We start from the raw sequence: 19,075 nt of genomic DNA on the forward strand, positions 1-19,075 counted from the left end.
TGTAGCACACAGAACTGTAGGGATCATCTTAATCCATGTTTTATATAGTGGGATGATCATCTCCTTGTCCCTGCTGGCAAAATTGCTGTATATTACTGAAAGAGTCCCATAAGCTGTAGTAGTCTGTCTGCACTGCTCTGGGAACTTCACACCAGACTCTACAATTCTTCCCAAGTCTTTTTTTGTTCTCTAATTACCTTGTGTGCAGTACCACCCAAATGATATGTTATTCTGGGATTACTGCTACCCAAATGATATGTTATTCTGAGATTACCGCTACCCGAATGTATGGATGCCATCGGCATTTAGCATCTTGCATCTATTCAAAGGTGTCTGTTAATGGAGGTTTCATTGTATTATTATATTAATTACATAAAACTACCTTAAAAATGCAGTACAAGGTGTGGCTATTAATAACGAGACTGTTGCAATAAAATAAATATAATGAAGTATTTTGTACCTCACAAGTTATCCCCTTCAAAATTGCCTTGGGCTTGCACACACTATTCCATATGTTTCTTCCAAGCACAGAAACATTTCTGGAAGTCATCTTCTGAAAGGCCTTTTAACACTTAAGTTGTTATTTATGAATGTCTTTAATGGACTTAAAATGGGTTTTCCTTAAGCAAACTTACAGTTTAGGGAAGAAAAAGTCACAGGGGGCCAGGTCTGGAAAGTAGGGTGCATGTTAACACACAGGGATTTGTTTTTTGGCCAGAAAATGGCAAACAGAGTGTGCACTGTGTGGTGGAGCATCCAACGATCCTTAGAATTTTTTCATGCAGCCTCATCAGAACCTCAAACCTAAGTATTTTGACTGACAGTCAGATTTGGTGGGATGTATTCAGCCATAAAAATTCCTTTAATATCTAAGAAATCAAAAAGCATAGTTTTCATTTTTGATTCCGACATTCTTGCCTTTTTTTTTTTTTCGGTCTGGGGGATTGTTTTGTCTTCCATTGCATTAAGTGCCTTTTTAGTTTCTGGGTTGTAATGAAACAGCCAACCTTCACTGCAAGCAATTACAGTACACAGAAGGTCTGGATCTTCTTCAATTTTTTCAAAACATCTTCACAAACTTGGAGTCTACTCATTTTTTGATCTTCATTTTTGGCACCACCTTAACACACATTTTTCTTGTGCCTAAATTTTCAGTTATAATTTGTGTTTCTTTGTCCATATTGAGTTCTGATGCAACCATTCTAATGCTTAAATGACAATCACTTCTAATAAATGTCCCTACCCAGTCCATAATTTCATCAGTTTTCAATAATACTGGACAGCCTAATTGTTCATCATCATCCACATTCTCTCTTCCTTCTAAAAATCTTTTAAGCTATTCAAACATTCAAGCTCTTGACATAGTATCTTCCTCATAAACTTGATATAACTTGTAACTTTCAGTTGATGTTTTCTTTAGTTTTGTTAAAAAATTTTGGCTGATTCATTGTTTGATTCTTTTGTTTGTTTTTTTCCAGCAAACTGCAAAAAAAAAAAAAAAAAAAAACACAAGATAATAAAAACCAGTCCCACTGCAAAGTGAACGAGTGTGTTGGAACATGACATGGCAGACAACCAGGAAAAGGTTCAAGGTCAGCTGGTATGGCTTTGTTTCCCAGGTGGCGCTTGGTGTGTAATGGCTGTGTGCACAGTCTCGTTATTTAATAGCCAGACCTCATATATCTTATTTCTGCCAATTTATAAAAGTTGCATTACAAAATGTCTTGACAGCCATGTGCTGAAAATGTAGCTTATTTGTGGCTTTGTTCTGAAAAGGACCAATGTTAATTTTTATGCAATAGTGTTATTGAACTTTTTTTTTTTTTTTTTTTTTTTGTCTTTCTCTTGATAAATGGCCAATGTCAAGCTTTCTTCTCTTATTACAAGAACTAGACACTGGCTATTTTAGAATAAGAAAGTTCCAACAAAATAATGGTTCAATAATACTATAAACACAGTATGCATAAAAACTGACATTAGCCCTTCAAAATTGAGCTAGAGAATTTTACTTATTTTTTTCCACGTAAGAAATAAAAGTAAAAGTTCTGACAATTTCCTTCCAGCACTAATTCATAGTGAATGATTGATATTACTTACCTGCCATCGTAAGTATTTATAATCTGTGTGACCAACAAACAGAGATTTTGTTGTGAAAGCATAAGGCTGTACATCAACATCAGCACGGGTAATCTATATTTAAAAATAAATAAATAAAAATAAAACAGTAAAAAAATTACCACAGTTATAAATATTGAAGATATCATAATTTCATTAGGCATTAGTAATGACTATATTCTATTAAACAGATCTATTATTATTATTTAGAAACATTTTGTCATGATACAATTATTATTTTTATATCTGTCTACAGAGGTATAAAAATAATAATCTTAAAATATTAATAAAACTTTAATATATCAAGTGTTTTAATGCACAAAACTTTATTTTTATAAAGCTTGATCTTTAAAAAAAAAAATGTATATCTTTATATATACATTTTTTTTTTTTTAAAGATCAAGCTTTATTATATTTTTAATAATTACCTACTGCATGTAGTTAGCTATTTCACTGCTGTATCATCCCCACTGGGTGACCTCCAAAACACTATAAATCGATTTATGTAAATTATGTAATTTTTGTAGTTCTTTTGAATAAAAATATTTAAAGGCATTTTGTGGTTTACATGCCACAACAGGTGTTCCATATGGAGTAGCAATACAGGCATCAGCCATCTTCGCACTGACTGCCAGCCAAAATGTGCTTGTGAAGACTTTGTTGCTAACTAGAAATGAACAGACTAGAGCTTTCAGGTGTTCCCACATATAAAAATCCATGGGATTCAAATCTGTGGTTGTGAAGGTTGTGCAGATGGTCGATCCAGATCTATCCAACGATCAGGATAACAGATGGTGAGCAACTTGCGAGTGATAATGCTGAAATGTGGGGAGTCCCACCATGCATAAATCACATTTGTGCTCTTCTCGACGATGCCATATCTCAGAGTAACAGGTAAACAGTTTTCCAAAAAATTTCTGAAAACGTTATTGGCAGTATATGAGATGCAATGTCTCTACTGGCACCAGCCTAAACACCAATGCTAAAATGTTGCCAATGCCAAGATTGAACAGTCCTGTAAGGACTTTTCTATACCCATAGGCTATGATTAAAAAAACTGACGACACCATTCCTGGTAAAATGCATCTCATCTGTAAAGAGAACTGATGAAATGACATGAGAGGCTAAAACATTGCTGCATAAACCACTGGTAGAAAGCAATGTGTGTTAGAAATTCATCTGGTGAGAGAGCCTGCACTAGTTGCAGATGATAAAGATGTAGGTACTGTTAATGAAGAATCTTTCGGGCTGTTGCCCGTGAAATATTCATGCTTGCCACTAACCTTCTTGTGATGGTTCCAGGAATCTCTTCAATCTGATTCAGAACCCATGTTTCAAATTCAGGTGCTTGATGTACCCACCTGTGCAATCAGTTGATGATCCATTTTCTCTAAATTGACAATCAATAGCCTCAGATGTTTTTATGTAAGGACACTGCTATTTGGTTTTTAGGAGCATTAGCAACTAAGGCCATATTGCTCCGGGATATGCGGTGGTCATTCCCTGACCTTTCCGCATCCTCCATGTTTGGTGGTGACGGGCTCGAACCCCGGTCTAATCAAGAAGCGTGTGCTACGCACTGCTGCTCCTTTCCACCTGGCTACGGAGGCGCCTTGTGTGTAAGGACACGTTTCTGGAAATGCCTGGCCATACATTAAATGCATAACTGCTATTTCAGCATCTGAATATTGATTCATGTCCATGGGGGTCAGTAACGAGACAATAAAAATCAATTGAATTGCACTGCTGCCAATCATTGCCCGTAGTAGCAATATAACTATTTCAATTTATTCCGAACATCAATGTAGGATGCAGCATTCGTGGTTTCATTCACTGTGGCTTGTGCATTGAAGAATGCATGATGCAGCTCTTCAATTAAAATTCATAATACATAATGCTGGGAGTTATCGCAGAACAACAGAATACACGAGCCATGTTAGGGTGGCTAAGAATAAGAACAGGTGCATATATACTTGCATGTACACCAATTCCAGTAGTTTAATAAATAAATTCGATGAATTTGAGGTGTTGATCACAACATCAAAGGCAGATATTGTTGGGACAGCAGAGACGTGATGTCACAGACACAAGGAATGCAGAATTGGAATTTGAGAAATACAATGTGTACAGAAAGGATAGACAGGAGAGGAAGGGGGAGGGGTTATGCTATCAGTTAAGAAACACAAAATCTAAGGAAGTGTCCAGTTGACATGGGTGGACAGTGCAGTGTTGAGCCAGTTTGGTGTGACATAAACACTGGGAAAGCAAAACTGAGAGTAGGAGTGTGTTATAGGCCAGTAAATCAGATTGTCTTATAATGGAGGATTTTAATTTCCCAGATATGGACTGTAACTTGTGGATTGGTCACTCGCACACTAGTAAGGCTTTTGTGGATTTATTGGATGATTGTTTTCTACAGCAGCATGTTCGGGAGGCAACCAGAGGGAGTAACAGTCTTGATATGATTATCGGTAGTGATTCGTCATGTATTAAGAATCTGCAGATAAAGGAACCACTGGGTGGCAGTGATCACAGAGTACTGATTTGGGATTTACTCAAAGAGGTAACTACCATCTGTTTTTAAATACTATACAGTGGGCCAACTGATGATGTTACCAACAGCAAATTCTAAATGGGAAGCATTCAAAGAATTAATCTTGGATGCTACTGGGCTTTTCATACCAATTAAGAAATATTGTTCAAGGTTTAGGCCTAAATAGGTGTCAGATGAACTAATGAGACATGTGGCAGAGAAGAAAAATGCATGGGATACATAAAAATTAACAGGTGACACAGATGCCTACGGTAGATATAAGCTGGTCTGTAATGAAGTCACAAAAGAGGTTAGGCAGGCAAAGGGAAAAAAAAAAAAAAAAAAAACCACCCAGCAAAGTTATTTACTTATGTAAATTTTGGAAGCAAGGGGATGAATCAGATTGGTCCACTTGATATCAACGGTTCAACTGTTGATCCTGCTCAGGTAGCTAACAAACTGAATGAGTATTTTGCATCAGCATTTACACATGAGGGTTATTCAGGGAGGAGAATGCCAGAGGTGTATTAAACTCTGCCAGTAAGCCAAATGATTTTGTAATAACTGAGAGCAAAGTGGAGCAGAAATTGTTGAAGATAAACATAAGAAAGGCACTTGGGGTGGATGGGATCTATGCAGTTATATTAAAGGAGGCAGCAAAGGAAGTAAGAAAACCCTTAGCCATAATTATGAGAGCTTCCTTGGACTCAGGGGAGGTACCCAGGGACTGGAGATGTGCAAATGCAACCCCAATTCACAAAGGAGGATAAAAGGGTGACAAGTAATTGCAGACCTGTTAGTTTAATTTCTGTTCCAGGGAAATTAATGGAGGCACTGGTTAAAGAAGCACTGCAGGATCATCTACACAAGACTTCAGTTATAGTTCGGACACAGCATAGATTTGTTAAGTGGAAGTCTTGTCTGACCAATTTGATTGGATCCTATGATGTGGTCACAAAGGAACTGGATGCAAAATATAATTTTGATATCATATACTTGGATCTTAGGAAAGCTTCTGATTCTTTTGCACATGGAAGACTACTGAAACAAATTGGAGCAGTATGACTTTAAGGGCAAATTAATGCTATAGATAAAGGGATGGTTATGTGGAAGAAGACAGAGAGTGGTAATCAATGGACACTGCTCTTCGTGGACTAATGTTGTTAGTGGAGTCCCCCCCAGGTTCGGTATTGGGCCCATTGTTGTTTTCTGTTTATATTAATGATATATGTGAAGGCATATCAGACTTAACGTCTAAGTTTGTAGATGGTACGAAGGTTGGCAGGATTTTTAATGACACTAATGACAGTATGCTACAGCTACAGGATCTAGAAAAGTTGAGCAGATGGGCTAAGAGGTGGCAACTGAAGTTGAACATCAACAAATATAAAGTACTGCATATGAGTAGCAGTAACCCAGAGTAACGTATCAACTGTGTGGTACTACACTCGGGGTGGTAGAGAAAAGGACCTGGAAGTAACTGTGTAGTCAGATATGAAGTTTTGTAAGCAGTGCAGACAGTTTGCAAGAGTAGCTCATGGTGTCTTGTCAATGATATACAGGAATTTTTCTAGAAGAGATAAGGAGGTGATTATCCCCTTGAATAAGGCAATAGTCAGGCCACACCTTGAGTACTGTATACAGGTCTGGAGGCCTCATTTTAGGAAAGATGTAGAGCTGCTGGAACAAGTACAGAGAAGGGCAACATGATTGGTGCCTGGGACAAATGGTTGCTGTTACCAATAAAGGCCTAAGTTTTGCAAATTACCATGTCTGGAGACTAGGCACCTGTGAGGTGATCTGATCGAGGTGTACAAGGCCTTGAATGGTTTGAGAAAGCTCAATGCTGATGGAATTCTTCCTCTTGCCCAGATTAATCACCTGAGAGGGCATAAATTCAAATTGAGGAAAGACAGTTGTAGAATAAATGTGCAGAAATTTGCCTCTAGCCAGCAGGTGGTTGATTGCTGGAAACAAACTTCTACCTGTCGTAGAAGTTGACAGCTTAAATAAATTCAAGGCAGAGCTAGACAAACATTTGGAGAGAGTGGATGGGAAGTTTTTTTTTTTTTTTTTTGGCTGATGCTGTATAAGCTTGCTTTCTTGCATCATAGGCATCTAATAATACTAACAGCTCTCTATATGTCATGGAAGCACTCACAGGTTTGTCTGCAGCCACTTGCAGCTCCAAACTCAGCTTCTCTAGGATGACATTGTGAGGTAAACAACTATCTGAAGACTCATCAGTCAATACAAATATTTTAAGCCTACATGGCAGTGTGCTAATTGCTAAAAAAAAAAGTGGAAGTTACCTCTGGACTTACATTTCTTCAGTACTCTACCAACTATCAACTTGGGAATGTTTAATTCCTTCACATTAGAACCAAAATATTTGCATATTTGTAGTCACACAAAATATGTTACACAACTTCCTGCAATATCAGAAGAGTGTACAATAATTTTTGTAAGGATAGTGTGTATATAAAGATGATTATTATAGTTGTTTTTTATAGCAGTAATAGGAAGAAGTTTTTTTTTAATTATAAAAAGAAAAAAAAAAAAAATTTCTGATTAGTACATTATAAGCAACACAGCCATAGACTAAAAGCAACACAGCCATATCTATATTAATGTACAACAAATCTATATTAGGCATAAGTTTTTTTTTTTTTTTTTTAGTTGTGAATCTATTGTGCAAAATTAATATGGAAAATGTGGACTAAAGAACTTCCTAAAGTTTTATTATTTATTAAACAGCAATTATTGTGAAGTGAGAGAAATTTGGTGAATGACTACAAGTGAGAGAAATTTGGCGAGTGGAAAGGATTTTGTAATCCTTTAACGACAGATTTAACAAGATTAATATTACACACGGGAAAAAAAAAAAAGTATATTACTTTGTTGATGAAACTTGACTTTCCTACATTAGGAAAACCACAAATTAGCAGAGTTCTTGTACTGGGGTCAATAGATGGAAGACGAGAAACATGTTGCCTCACTTGTTCTAAATAGTCAAGAGGCTGCTTCAGATTAGTCAGAACTTTGGCCATTCTAAGAAAGAAATAAAATAAAAAAGCTCATATTATGTATGCTATAGCATTAATATTTATTTAAGTTACACATATGGCAACAATAATCAGGTGTAGAACTTTCTCATTAATCTGTGATAAATGATAACCAGATGTAAATTTAAAACATCTGGCCTAGCCAACATGGAATCTAAAATAAATTGCATAAGTCTGTTTAATATTCTAGACTAGAGGTTCCCAACCGGTGGTTCGCACTAAAAATTCTGTAATGGCATCTGCTTAGGTTTGCATAGATATATTATACTAAACTACAAAATATAACTAATAATAAACAATAAAGTAAAATAAAATTAAATAAAAAGTAAAGAATTGCCAAAGAAAGAAACCACATCTCCCACAATTTCCTTATTAGTTTACTATCTTACAGAATATCATGTTAAATAAATGTTTTCCATACAAAATTTTTTTTTTCATTCTCAAGGTTCACTGTTATGTACAGGTACTTTTTTTTAGAACCTATAGTACTTAGTACCGTGCATGGGTTGAAGGTTGAAAATATAAAGAAGATGCTTATTGACATTAGACCCGATTTCCGTAGGTCATAATTTTCAGGAAATACGTATGAAGGTAGGTTGTTCCAGAAAACAGAAGTTGAATGAATAAATGAGGAAGAAGAAAAGTTAGTTCTGTGAGTTTGAACTTGAACAGTAAAAGGATGTAAACTGGTTGCGGCACGTGTTCAGACTGCTTTGAAAGAGAGAGCAGGAATTATAGAAATCAATTCAGAAGAACAGTGCCCATGTAAGTATCTATAGAAAAGACATGCAACAGAAACAAAGTCTATGAGACAGAGCGTGGAGAGACTCTGTTAGAAATGAGACATTAATAAACCTAACTGCCCTCTTTTGAATGGAAACTAGAAGCCTGAGAGAGATTTTTGAGGCACCACCCCAGATGTGGGAACAATATTCCATGGTAGGGCAGATTTGCAATTTGTACAGAGTGAACAGCTGTTTGGAAGAAAAATAATGCTGAGAGTGAAAGAGAAAACCCAGTTTTTTAGATGCAGAGAAAGCAATATTTGTAATGTGCTTATGCCAAGAGAGAGATTAGAAGTCAGGGTAATCCCCAAGATCTTTCCTAGAAATTGGAACGTCATCGAAGATAAGCATAAAAGCAGAATAATCCTTTTTGTGAGAGATAAGACAGGACTGAGTTTTAGAAGAATTGAAATTAAGTTATCTTTGCCTTACTGGAGATCAGCATTTAAGGATTGGGCAGTGAATACTCGAGAACTGAAGCTGTTTCAGCAGGGCAAGGTTTCTCAAGCTGAAAGGTGGAATGCAATGTGCTATCATCAGCAAAACTATGGATAGGATTTCCAGTAAATGGAAGAAGGTTGGTCATTAATATACAGGAGGAAAAGAGTGGGAGAAAGAACTGAACCTTGGGGAACACCGGCGTTAGTGGAGAAGTTAAAAGACAGAGAGCTGTCTACCATCGTGAGCGGTGAGAGAGAAAACTGGATACCCAATTACAAAGAACAGCTGGCAAACCTTAGGATGGAAGCTTATTTAGAAGACCTTTATGCCAAAAATGATTGAAAGCCTTTGGAATGTCAAGAGCAATGGCTTGAGTTTCACCAAACTTTTCCATTGAATGTGCTCATAGATGGGTAACATAAGCAAGAATATCACCAGTGGAATGACACTGACGGAATTGTTGATCAGATCAAAGATTTCCAGATAGTTTAAGAGTTGGCAGTCAATTGATTTCTGCATTACTTTGGAAAGAGTAAAGTAGTTGCAATGGAATTATAATTGAATGGAAGGGATTTGTCACCCTTTTTAGGAACTGGTTGGATGCGAGCAAATTTCCAAGCAGAAGGAACCTTTGGAATAAGAAAGTGAAACAAGACGACACCTAAACAAAAGTAACTTCAGGGGCACAGATTTTGAGAACAAGCGGAGAAATACCATCAGGACCTGGAGCTTTCTTAGCATCAAGATTCGTCAAAATCCTTCTGATATCCTTTTGACAGAAGAGCACAGGAGGCATTGAATGGAGTGCATTGGGAATGGTTTGAGGTGATTTAACACGATCATCAATACATGAGTTGGAAGAAAAATAGGATGCCAGCGGGTCAGCTTTATCTTTGGCTGATGTGGCAGCAGAACCATCTGGTTTTGACAAAGGTGGAAACAAAGATGGGCAAAAATTGTGGCCAATAGCTTTAGCAAGAGACCAGAGTGCTCGGCTACCATTTGGACAAGAAGCAAGTTTTCTACTCTTAGCCTGTTTGAAATCTAGTTTGGACTGATTAATAACTGCTTTACAAGTATAAATAATACTTAAAAGTAACTTTTATTATCACGCAATGTTGCTTATTAAAACATAGTACTGGAAATATTTTATAATAAAAATTCAGAAATATTATACGATTTCAGAGAATATAGGCTTAGTGGTTTGCATTAAAAATATTATGTTGAAAGGGGTTCGCGAGTCTAAAAGGGTTGGGAACCACTGTTCTAGACGACTTACAGTGGCTCAATGAGTGGTGTCTATTTTCTAAAAAAACAGACATGCAATCCCTCATTAAGCTTATGTTAATGCCAAATAAACAGTTAACCTCTCCTAGCAGTTCTCACTTTATTAATGGCTCTAGTAAATCAAAACAAAATGGAAAATACTGCATTATCATTTAGAGAATATTGGTTGGGAAATGAATGTAGATGAGAGGATATGGTTTTATTCCCAAATTAAAAAATAGTCAGTCGGGACACTATTTTTTGTGTTTATGTGTTATTTGGATAATCAAACAGTGATATCTTGGAGCAACTGACAGAGATAATAAGTCGCTGCTTGGTTATCCAAAGTCAGAAGATGCATTAAAAGCATTGAAATCCATAAGGCTCATTTTCATCATTTCCTGGATTATTCCAGCGTGTGGGATAAGGCATGTTTCAAAAGGCAGCATCTGTAGCTGTTTTGATCTGTTAGGGCAGCTGCACATTTTAACTTGTTTACATTGAGAATAGAAAATAATTAGACTACAACTGTTTCTCTGCATGCAAAGAAAAAACGTGTATACACCTCACAATACACTAGATAAAAAAAAAAGTTTGCATTACACACACAGAACTGGATTTCGAAACTGATATTGTTACAGCACCTTTTCTGGATGTGTATTTTATCAGTAACAAAATTTCAAAAAATTTCTACGAACTGCTCAAAACTGACAGCCTTTCCAAAATTAACTAAAATCTTTGCATCCATTGTAACCCTGCACATAAAAGATAAAAAGCATGCATGCTACAGTAAACCCCTGCTATTCGCAGGGGTTACGTTCCAGAGAAATGCTGCGAATACCGAAAACGCAAATACTGAGTTATGGCTCCCACAGTAATAAAGGGGTTCCGTTCCAAAGTATGAAATATATAAGAAAAACTAGTCTAAAATTTTGTCTATGTATGTATTATATGTACCTTCATAATATGACTATGTACATAGACAGTAATAGTGAAATGCAAGCATAAGGCATCTAAATGAAAATAAGAAACAATTTAATATTAAATGTAATATTTATTAGAAATTTCAAACAAATCTTTCAATCCAGCACCTTTGCTATAGCAAAAAAAACTTATCCCGCCAGTGCTATCACCAGTTTCACTAAAGTGTTGATAAAGGAGTTTTGCCTTTTCACGAATGATGAGTGAACTCAACGGAATTTTATTTTGAATTCGGTCTTCTATCCACAGATTTAAAGCCTTTTCCATTTTTTCTAATTTAACATCACGAGTTACAAATTTTTGAAGCAATTAGCCCATTTTCACAGACACTACAGCGGATTTTTTCTTCCGATTTCTTGATTGATCGTACTGTTCACTCATTGATTTTATAATGTTTTGCCACTGAAGAGACACTTTCACCATTAGAAATTTTGTCTAATAACTCAATTTTACTCGCTAATGTCATCACCTTCTTTGATATCTTCACATTTCTCTTGTTATTCATAGCCATATTTTTGTAGGGGTTAGAAAGAACTTTTCCACAATAAAGTCCGTTAACACAGTCGAAAAAGTCTGTTTTACATTGCAAAACAGTAGATTTATCATTTTTGTAAGCATATCAATTTATAAATTGATAAATTTATTCAATTTATAAGCATATAAATTAAAAGTAAACGACGAAACCTTCCATGACAAGCGCATAACACATACTGAACAAGGATTAGCAAGAAACATCCATGCTCGCGATTTTGTCACCCCTGTCAGAGACTTCGCAATTTGGAATCTCCTCTCTTTGATCTTCTCTGGCTTAAAATCTCTCTACCTCATTGTGTCAAATTCATCTGTTGTCTCTACCGTTCTCCCAACTCCACTAATCACTTGGAGCTCTTTGACTTCCTCTCTTTGCAACTTGACTTTCTCCAGTCCAACTTTCCAAACAGTGAGGTAATTTTCCTTGGTGATTTTAACGTTCACAACTCCAGCTGGCTTCCGTTTTCTAGTCACACCGACCCAGCAGGTCGAGATGCTGAGGCTTTTGCAATTACTAATGACCTAGCACAGATTGTTCATTTACCAACAAGAATACCGGACAATTCTAATCATACAGCCAATACGCTTGATCTTTTTCTCACAAACAACCCTTCTAAGTACAAAGTTGAAGTGAGAGGTCCTTTACGCACTTCAGATCACAACTTGGTGATTGTCTCTTCTCCAATGGAACCTTTATCTCATGGCTATTCCCAACCTCGTATTGTTTGGCATTACAAGAATGCAAAATGGGATGACCTGCGAGACTTCTTTTCCTTGGTCTGATTACTGTTTCAAAACTTCTGATGTCAACGTTTGCTCAGATCGTGTCAGTGAAATTATTCTTGCAGGAATGGAATCCTTTATCCCACACTCCACTTTAAAATCTTGTCCTTTATCTAAACCTTGGTTTTCCGATAAATGTGCTAAGGCTGTCCAAGAGAAGAATGTTGCATATCGTAATTGGCTTGTTTCTAATTTTTCAGTTTCATTTTCTGCCTACACCAAAGCTCGCAACAATTGCAAAGCAGTTATTAATCAGTCCAAACTAGAGTTTGAACAGGCTAAGAGTAGAAAACTTGCTTCTTGCCCTAATGGTAGCCGAGCATTCTGGTCTCTTGCCAAAGCTATTGGCCGCAACTTTTGCCCATCTCTGCTCCCCCCTCTGTCCAAACCAGATGGTTCTGTTGTCACTTCAGTCAAGGATAAAGCTGACCTGCTAGCATCCCATTTTTCTTCGAGCTCATGTATTAATGATCTTGGTAAACCACCTCCCACAATTCCTAACACGCTCCATTCAATGCCTCCTGTGGTCTTCCGTCAAAAGGATATCAGAAGGATTTTGATGAATCTTGATGCTAAGAAAGCTCCAGGTCCTGATGGTATTTCTCCACTTGTTCTCAAAACCTGTGCTCCTGAACTTACTCCTTTTCTTTGCTGCCTTTTTTCACTTTCTTATTCCAAAGGTGTTTTTCCTTCTGCTTGGAAATTTGCTCATATCCAGCCAGTTCCTAAAAAAGGGTGACAAATCCCTCCCATCCAATTATCGTCCCATTGCAATTACTTCTACTCTTTCTAAAGTAATGGAGAAATCAATTAACCGCCAACTCTTAAACTACCTAGAAACCTTCCGTCTGATCAACGATCGCCAGTATGGATTCCGTCAGTGTCAATCCACTGGTGATATTCTGGCTTATGTTACCCATTTATGGACTAATTCAATGGAAAGGTTCGGTGAAACACAAGTAGTTGCTCTTGACATCTCAAAGGCTTTTGATCGTGTTTGGCATAAAGGTCTTCTAAACAAGCTTCCATCTTATGGTTTGCCAACTGTTTTTAGTAATTGGTTATCCAGTTTTCTCTCTGATCGCTCACTGAGGGTGATGGTAGATGGCTCTCTGTCTTCTAACTTCTCCACTAATGCCGGTGTCCCCCAAGGTTCAGTTCTTTCCCCCACTCTTTTCCTCTTGAATATCAATGACCTTCTTCCATTGACTGGAAATCCTATCCATAGTTTTGCCGATGATAGCACATTGCATTCAACTTTCCATTTTGAGAAACCTTGTCTAGCTCAATCAGCTTCAAGTTCTCGAAAATCTGCTGCCAATTCCTTAAATGCCGATCTTAAGGTAATTCTCCAGTGGGGCAAAGACAACTTAGTTGATTTCAACCCTTCTAAAACTCAGTCTTGTCTTATATCTCGCAAAAAGGATTCTTCTGCTCCTATGCTTATCTTTAGTGACACTCCGATTTCTAGGCAAAATGATATCTCTCTTTTGGGGATTACTCTGACTTCTAATCTCTCTTGGCACAAGCACATTACAAATATTGCTTCCTCTGCATCTAAAAAACTTGGTTTTCTCTTTCGCTCTCGGCATTACTTTTCTTCCAAACAGCTGCTCACTCTGTATAAATCACAAATCCGCCCTGCCATGGAATATTGTTCCCACATCTGGGGTGGTGCCCCCAAAACCTCTCTCAGGCTTCTTGATTCCATTCAGAAGAGGGCAGTTAGGTTAATTAATGATTCATCTCTAACAGAGTCTCTCCACTCGCTTTCTCATAGACGCACTGTTTCTGCTGCATGCCTCTTCTACAGATACTTCCATGGGCACTTTTCTTCTGAATTGGCTTCTATAATTCCCGCTCTCTCTTTCAAAACAGTCCGAACACGTGCCGCCACCAGCCAACATCCATTTACTGTCCAACTTCAAACCCACAGAACCAACTTTTCATCTTCCTCATTTATTCATTCAACTGCCGTTTTCTGGAACAACCTTCCTTCATACGTATTTCCTGAAAATACAATCTACAGAAGTTCAAGTCCAATATCAACAAATATCTTCCTTCGTCTTCTCAACCTCCAACCCAAGCACGGTACTAAGTACTATAGCTTCCAATACCTCTCGTGTTTGGGGTTCTCATTAAAAAAAAAAAAAAAAAAACCCTCTCCCCCCCCACCCACTGAGCACTGTTTTGACTGGGAAAGATAATTTTAGCAACGCCCATGTTTTTTTATGGCGGAAAATGTTCACGGCGATTTAAAATTCACATTTTTTTAGGATTCATTTTATATTAAATCAGCAACCGCGAATACAGATATCGCGAATAGCGGGGGTTTACTGTACTTATAACGGACTGATTTTTGAAAACTGTATTGTTACAAAATCTTTCCTAAAATACAGCAATTATTAATAAAATATTTGTTTTGCAAACCAGAAAGTATTACTAACTAGTTAAAAAAAAAAAAAAAAAAAAAAAAACATATAAACAAACAAATTGTTAAGAAATTTTCATAAATGCTGATGCACAACTGAGTTTTTAAAATGATGTATGTACACTAATGGGAACTGTTAGTGTATCCCTGATACACAAATTCTTGCATGACTGCTAAAGGGCCAACTCCTCTATATTGGATAATTGTTTTATTCCATTATATGTTACAAATAAAAAATATTTACCTTCCTAGAGCTGCTCTCTTAAGTTGTTTACAACGATAGAGCGAATCCCCATACTTCAGAAGTCTCACATAGTCTCTTGCGATACTGAAAAAAAATAATTGCCACTAATTTTGAAATAGTTATACATACACACACACACACATATATATATATCGATGAGCCAAATCAGCTTTTACCCAGCAAGGCATGGATGCTACAAGATTTCTAAATATGTCTTGTGGTATCTGGTACCAACAAGTAACCGCAGATCCTTTAACTCCTGTAAGGTCCGTGGTTGAGACGCCGCAGATCGAAGTTGCTGTTCCAATACAAACCATAGATGCCCGATGGGACTGATGTCTGGGGAATTTAGAGGCCAGGGCAATACCTGGAAGTTTTCCTCATGTTCCACGAACCAGTCTCGAACAATCCGGGCAGTGTGGCATGGTGCATTATCCTGCTGAAAGACGGCACCACCAGATGGGAAGACCGTTGTCATGAAAGGATATACCTGGTCAGCAATGATGTTTGTAGGTGATAAACATCAGAGTGCCCGGCACATGGATGATTGGACCCAGGGTATCCAGTAGAACACTGCTCAAAGCATGACACTGCCATCACTTCCCTAGGTAAATGACACACACACGTACCCGGCCGTCCACATGGTGCAACAGGAAACGTGATTCATCAGACCAGATGGCCTTCTTCCAATCACTCAAGGTCCAGTTTCGATGCTCGCATGCCCATTGTAGGCGCTGTCATCGGTGAACCGTGGTTAGCACAGGCACTCGGAACAGCCTGCGGCTACGCAGCCCCATTTTCAGCAGGGTTCAATGTACTGTGTGTTGTGACACATTACTCCCGTCACCAGCATTCCAATTACTGGCAAGTTGTGCCAGTTGCCCTTCTGTTGCCACGTACCATCCGGGAGAGCCTTTGCTCACCTCGAGCATCGATGAGCCGTGTTCATCCAACACCTTGCCAGTGGTCTGTGAGATTCCCCCCCTTGGATCATTTTCGGTAGGTACTACCCACAGCTGACCATGAGCATCCCACCAGCCGTGCCATTTTGGATATGCTCTGACCCAGTTGTCTGGCCATTACAATTTAGCCTTTGTAAAACTTGCTTAAGTCCGCTGCCTTTCCCATCCGAAGAACAAGAGCAACACTAATTAACGGAGCTCAATATCAGGTGTTTTTTATACTGTGTCCCAACCCGCGCCATTGTTCACCTGCAGTTGCTTCAATTTGCATAATGACTCGCTGGTCATAATGTTTTGGCTCATCAGTGTATATATCTGGCAAATATTTCAATTATATTGCATTCTATAAAAGCTGTTTTACAAAACAACTGAAATCAAAACTGAAAAGCACATTATAAAACCTCAATTTTACAGAAAATCAAAATATATATACAGGCACTCTACTTACGTACAACTCATAGATATATACAAAGCTTCTCAAAATTAATAAAAATATCGTATATTGAAAATATATCAACAGTTTAAAGCCACAAATGCAAAGTGCCAAAATCGGCTGTGCAGCCATGTTTTTTTTTTTTTGTTTTTTTTTTTTGTTTTCGGAGCATTAGCAACTAAGGCCATATTGCTCCGGGATATGCGGTGGTCATTCCCTGACCTTTCCGCATCCTCCGTATTTGGTGGTGACGGGCTCGAACCCCGGTCTAATCAAGAAGCGTGTGCTATGCACTGCTGCTCCTTCCCACCTGGCTACGGAGGCACCTGCAGCCATGTACAGTGGACCCCAGCTTTACAATATTAATCTGTTCCAGAGACACCATCGCATGATGAAAATATCGTAATATGAACCTAACAACACATTGTTTTTTGGTAATTTGTTCCAAGACCTTGGAAGTTGAAAATTTCGCTGTAACTAATAAGCTCTATATAACTAATCTCTCTAAAAGGTCATTTTTATAATGGATATTGTATTAGTTTTATATAATTTGTCAAATAAGCACAACACAAAAATCACTTTTAACTAAAGGATGCAAAAACAAAACACGTGGTCAACATGTTTACAAATGCTGCTACTGGCTAAGAGGAAGGACTACACGATTCGGTTGGAGACAATTGTAAGCCCCGAAATAAGTAGGCGCAGGTTAACATATCACTAGAATCAGCAGCTTTATAGAATCAAATTTCAAAAAACCCCAGTCTAATCAAGAAGGGTGTTCTATGCACTGCTGCTCCTGGCCACCTGGCTATGGAGGATCCGCCCCTTGTAGATATGATGATTTATGTATGAGTCTTCGTTTTATAGCATAATCGTCATCTAATTCTCTAGGTAATCGATGAACCATCATATTTACATTAACTGGTACATTTATTACTTGTCCAATGATCCCATATTGTCCATGTTCATAACACAAATGATAAATTTGCATAAAGGGTAATCGTGGTGATATCAAACACACAGTTACAACATCTAGTGGAGGCAAATCAGTAGGATATGTTGGATATATAAATCCATTTGACGTGGCCATAGTTGGTATACATCCCTCTTTTAACGAAGTATGACATGTATTACATGTCATGAAAGTACTCACTTTTTGTAAAGGAAATCCAATTTGAAGTAATAAATGATCACAAACATTACAACTAAATCCATATGGATTTTTGTACGCTAGTTTTTCAAACTCATTGTCAGCTCGTGTAGACACTATAGGGATGTAATCAGGAATCGCATTATTAGCCATTTCTAATTTTGCATTTTTTTTCGTGCGTGATATTCTTTCATTTGTTCTGCTGGAGTTTTAGATTCCTGTAAGTATCAGGCACAGTAGAACTCTGTGGTTGACAAGTATCAGGCATAGTAGAACTCTGTGGTTGACAAGTATCAGGCATAGTAGAACTCTGTGGTTGAATTTCATTATGATTCGGAATAGTTTGAATTTCCTTTTCTTCCATTCACGATATTCCTTCGTTATTTCAGCTCGAGTTTTTTTGGGGTGCAGTTTGAGAAGTTCCAGGCACAGCAAAACACTGTTGTTCAATTTCATCTGGATTCACATTTCTGTCCAGCTTCCCTTTCTTTCTTTCACAATATTCCTTCAAATGCTAGGCTGTAGATTTTGGCAACTGTACTTGTTGTGCCACTGCACACAACAAGTACAACACATGCTCATCGGGTTTTGTGACGATTTTATATAACAATTTCTAGGCAATGTAATGCTTTTTTCCAAATAACGCTGGTAAAGACGTTTTTAATGCCAAAACTCATCTGACATATACAATCAAATAATCACTAAAAATTTTAACATTTATTCTAGCACACTAGTTTTGTGAAAACATAAAAAATACTTTATGAACACACAAAAACAAATCCAATACATATTACATGCTAAGAAGCTGGTGAATGACTATGACAGATGAAAGCTTGTGGCCTCACCAACAGTGCACTGGCAACACACAACTTACATCGTAAGCCTTACAATTCAATCAGGAAGTATCCCTTACATTGTAAGAGATACCCCTTGATTTGCGACAACAAAGAAAAACAGTTGATTGCCAATTTTAATTTTATTTGTGATTATATTTTATACTTACAATAAAATTTACCTCCACATGGACCACAGGTTGAGAAACAATGCTATACTCCTAGCATTGGTGTGCATACAAATATACATGCACCTGTTCTTACTCTTAGTTATCCTAACACTACCCATGTATTTACTTGTTCCATGATGAGTCCCAGCAGCACTTGAAATCCCCAGTACCTTGCTTTCCAGGCTGCTCCTCATTCCAATAGAAGCAGTGCAAGAATCACTTTCACCTCTGCCTGTGGCTACTGTTAAATCTATTAGCCTGTGAATCCCCCCAAGCTAGCAGTTTTCAAATACGCCTAACACTGCCTTGATAGCATCAGAAAATATACTTGCACCCTTTCTATTTAAGTGTA

At 37.5% G+C, this 19,075-nt stretch overlaps 1 protein-coding gene across 1 annotated transcript in view; it reads right to left on the minus strand.

Annotated features, from left to right (window-relative positions):
* Non1 (nucleolar GTP-binding protein 1) overlaps positions 1-19,075 on the minus strand; it is a 119,508-nt gene that overhangs the window by 74,024 nt on the left and 26,409 nt on the right. Inside the window, exons 4-6 of the mRNA XM_090378094.1 lie at positions 15,176-15,259; positions 7,546-7,699; positions 2,098-2,190 (exon numbers count right to left, since the gene is read on the minus strand). Of these exons, the coding sequence (XP_090234220.1) occupies positions 2,098-2,190; positions 7,546-7,699; positions 15,176-15,259 (331 nt within the window). The remainder of the gene's footprint in view (positions 1-2,097; positions 2,191-7,545; positions 7,700-15,175; positions 15,260-19,075) is intronic.

Source organism: Mastigoproctus giganteus, chromosome 7, assembly GCF_048544385.1.
Source record: "Mastigoproctus giganteus isolate SK-2022 chromosome 7, ASM4854438v1, whole genome shotgun sequence".
Lineage (NCBI taxonomy): Eukaryota > Metazoa > Arthropoda > Arachnida > Uropygi > Thelyphonidae > Mastigoproctus > Mastigoproctus giganteus.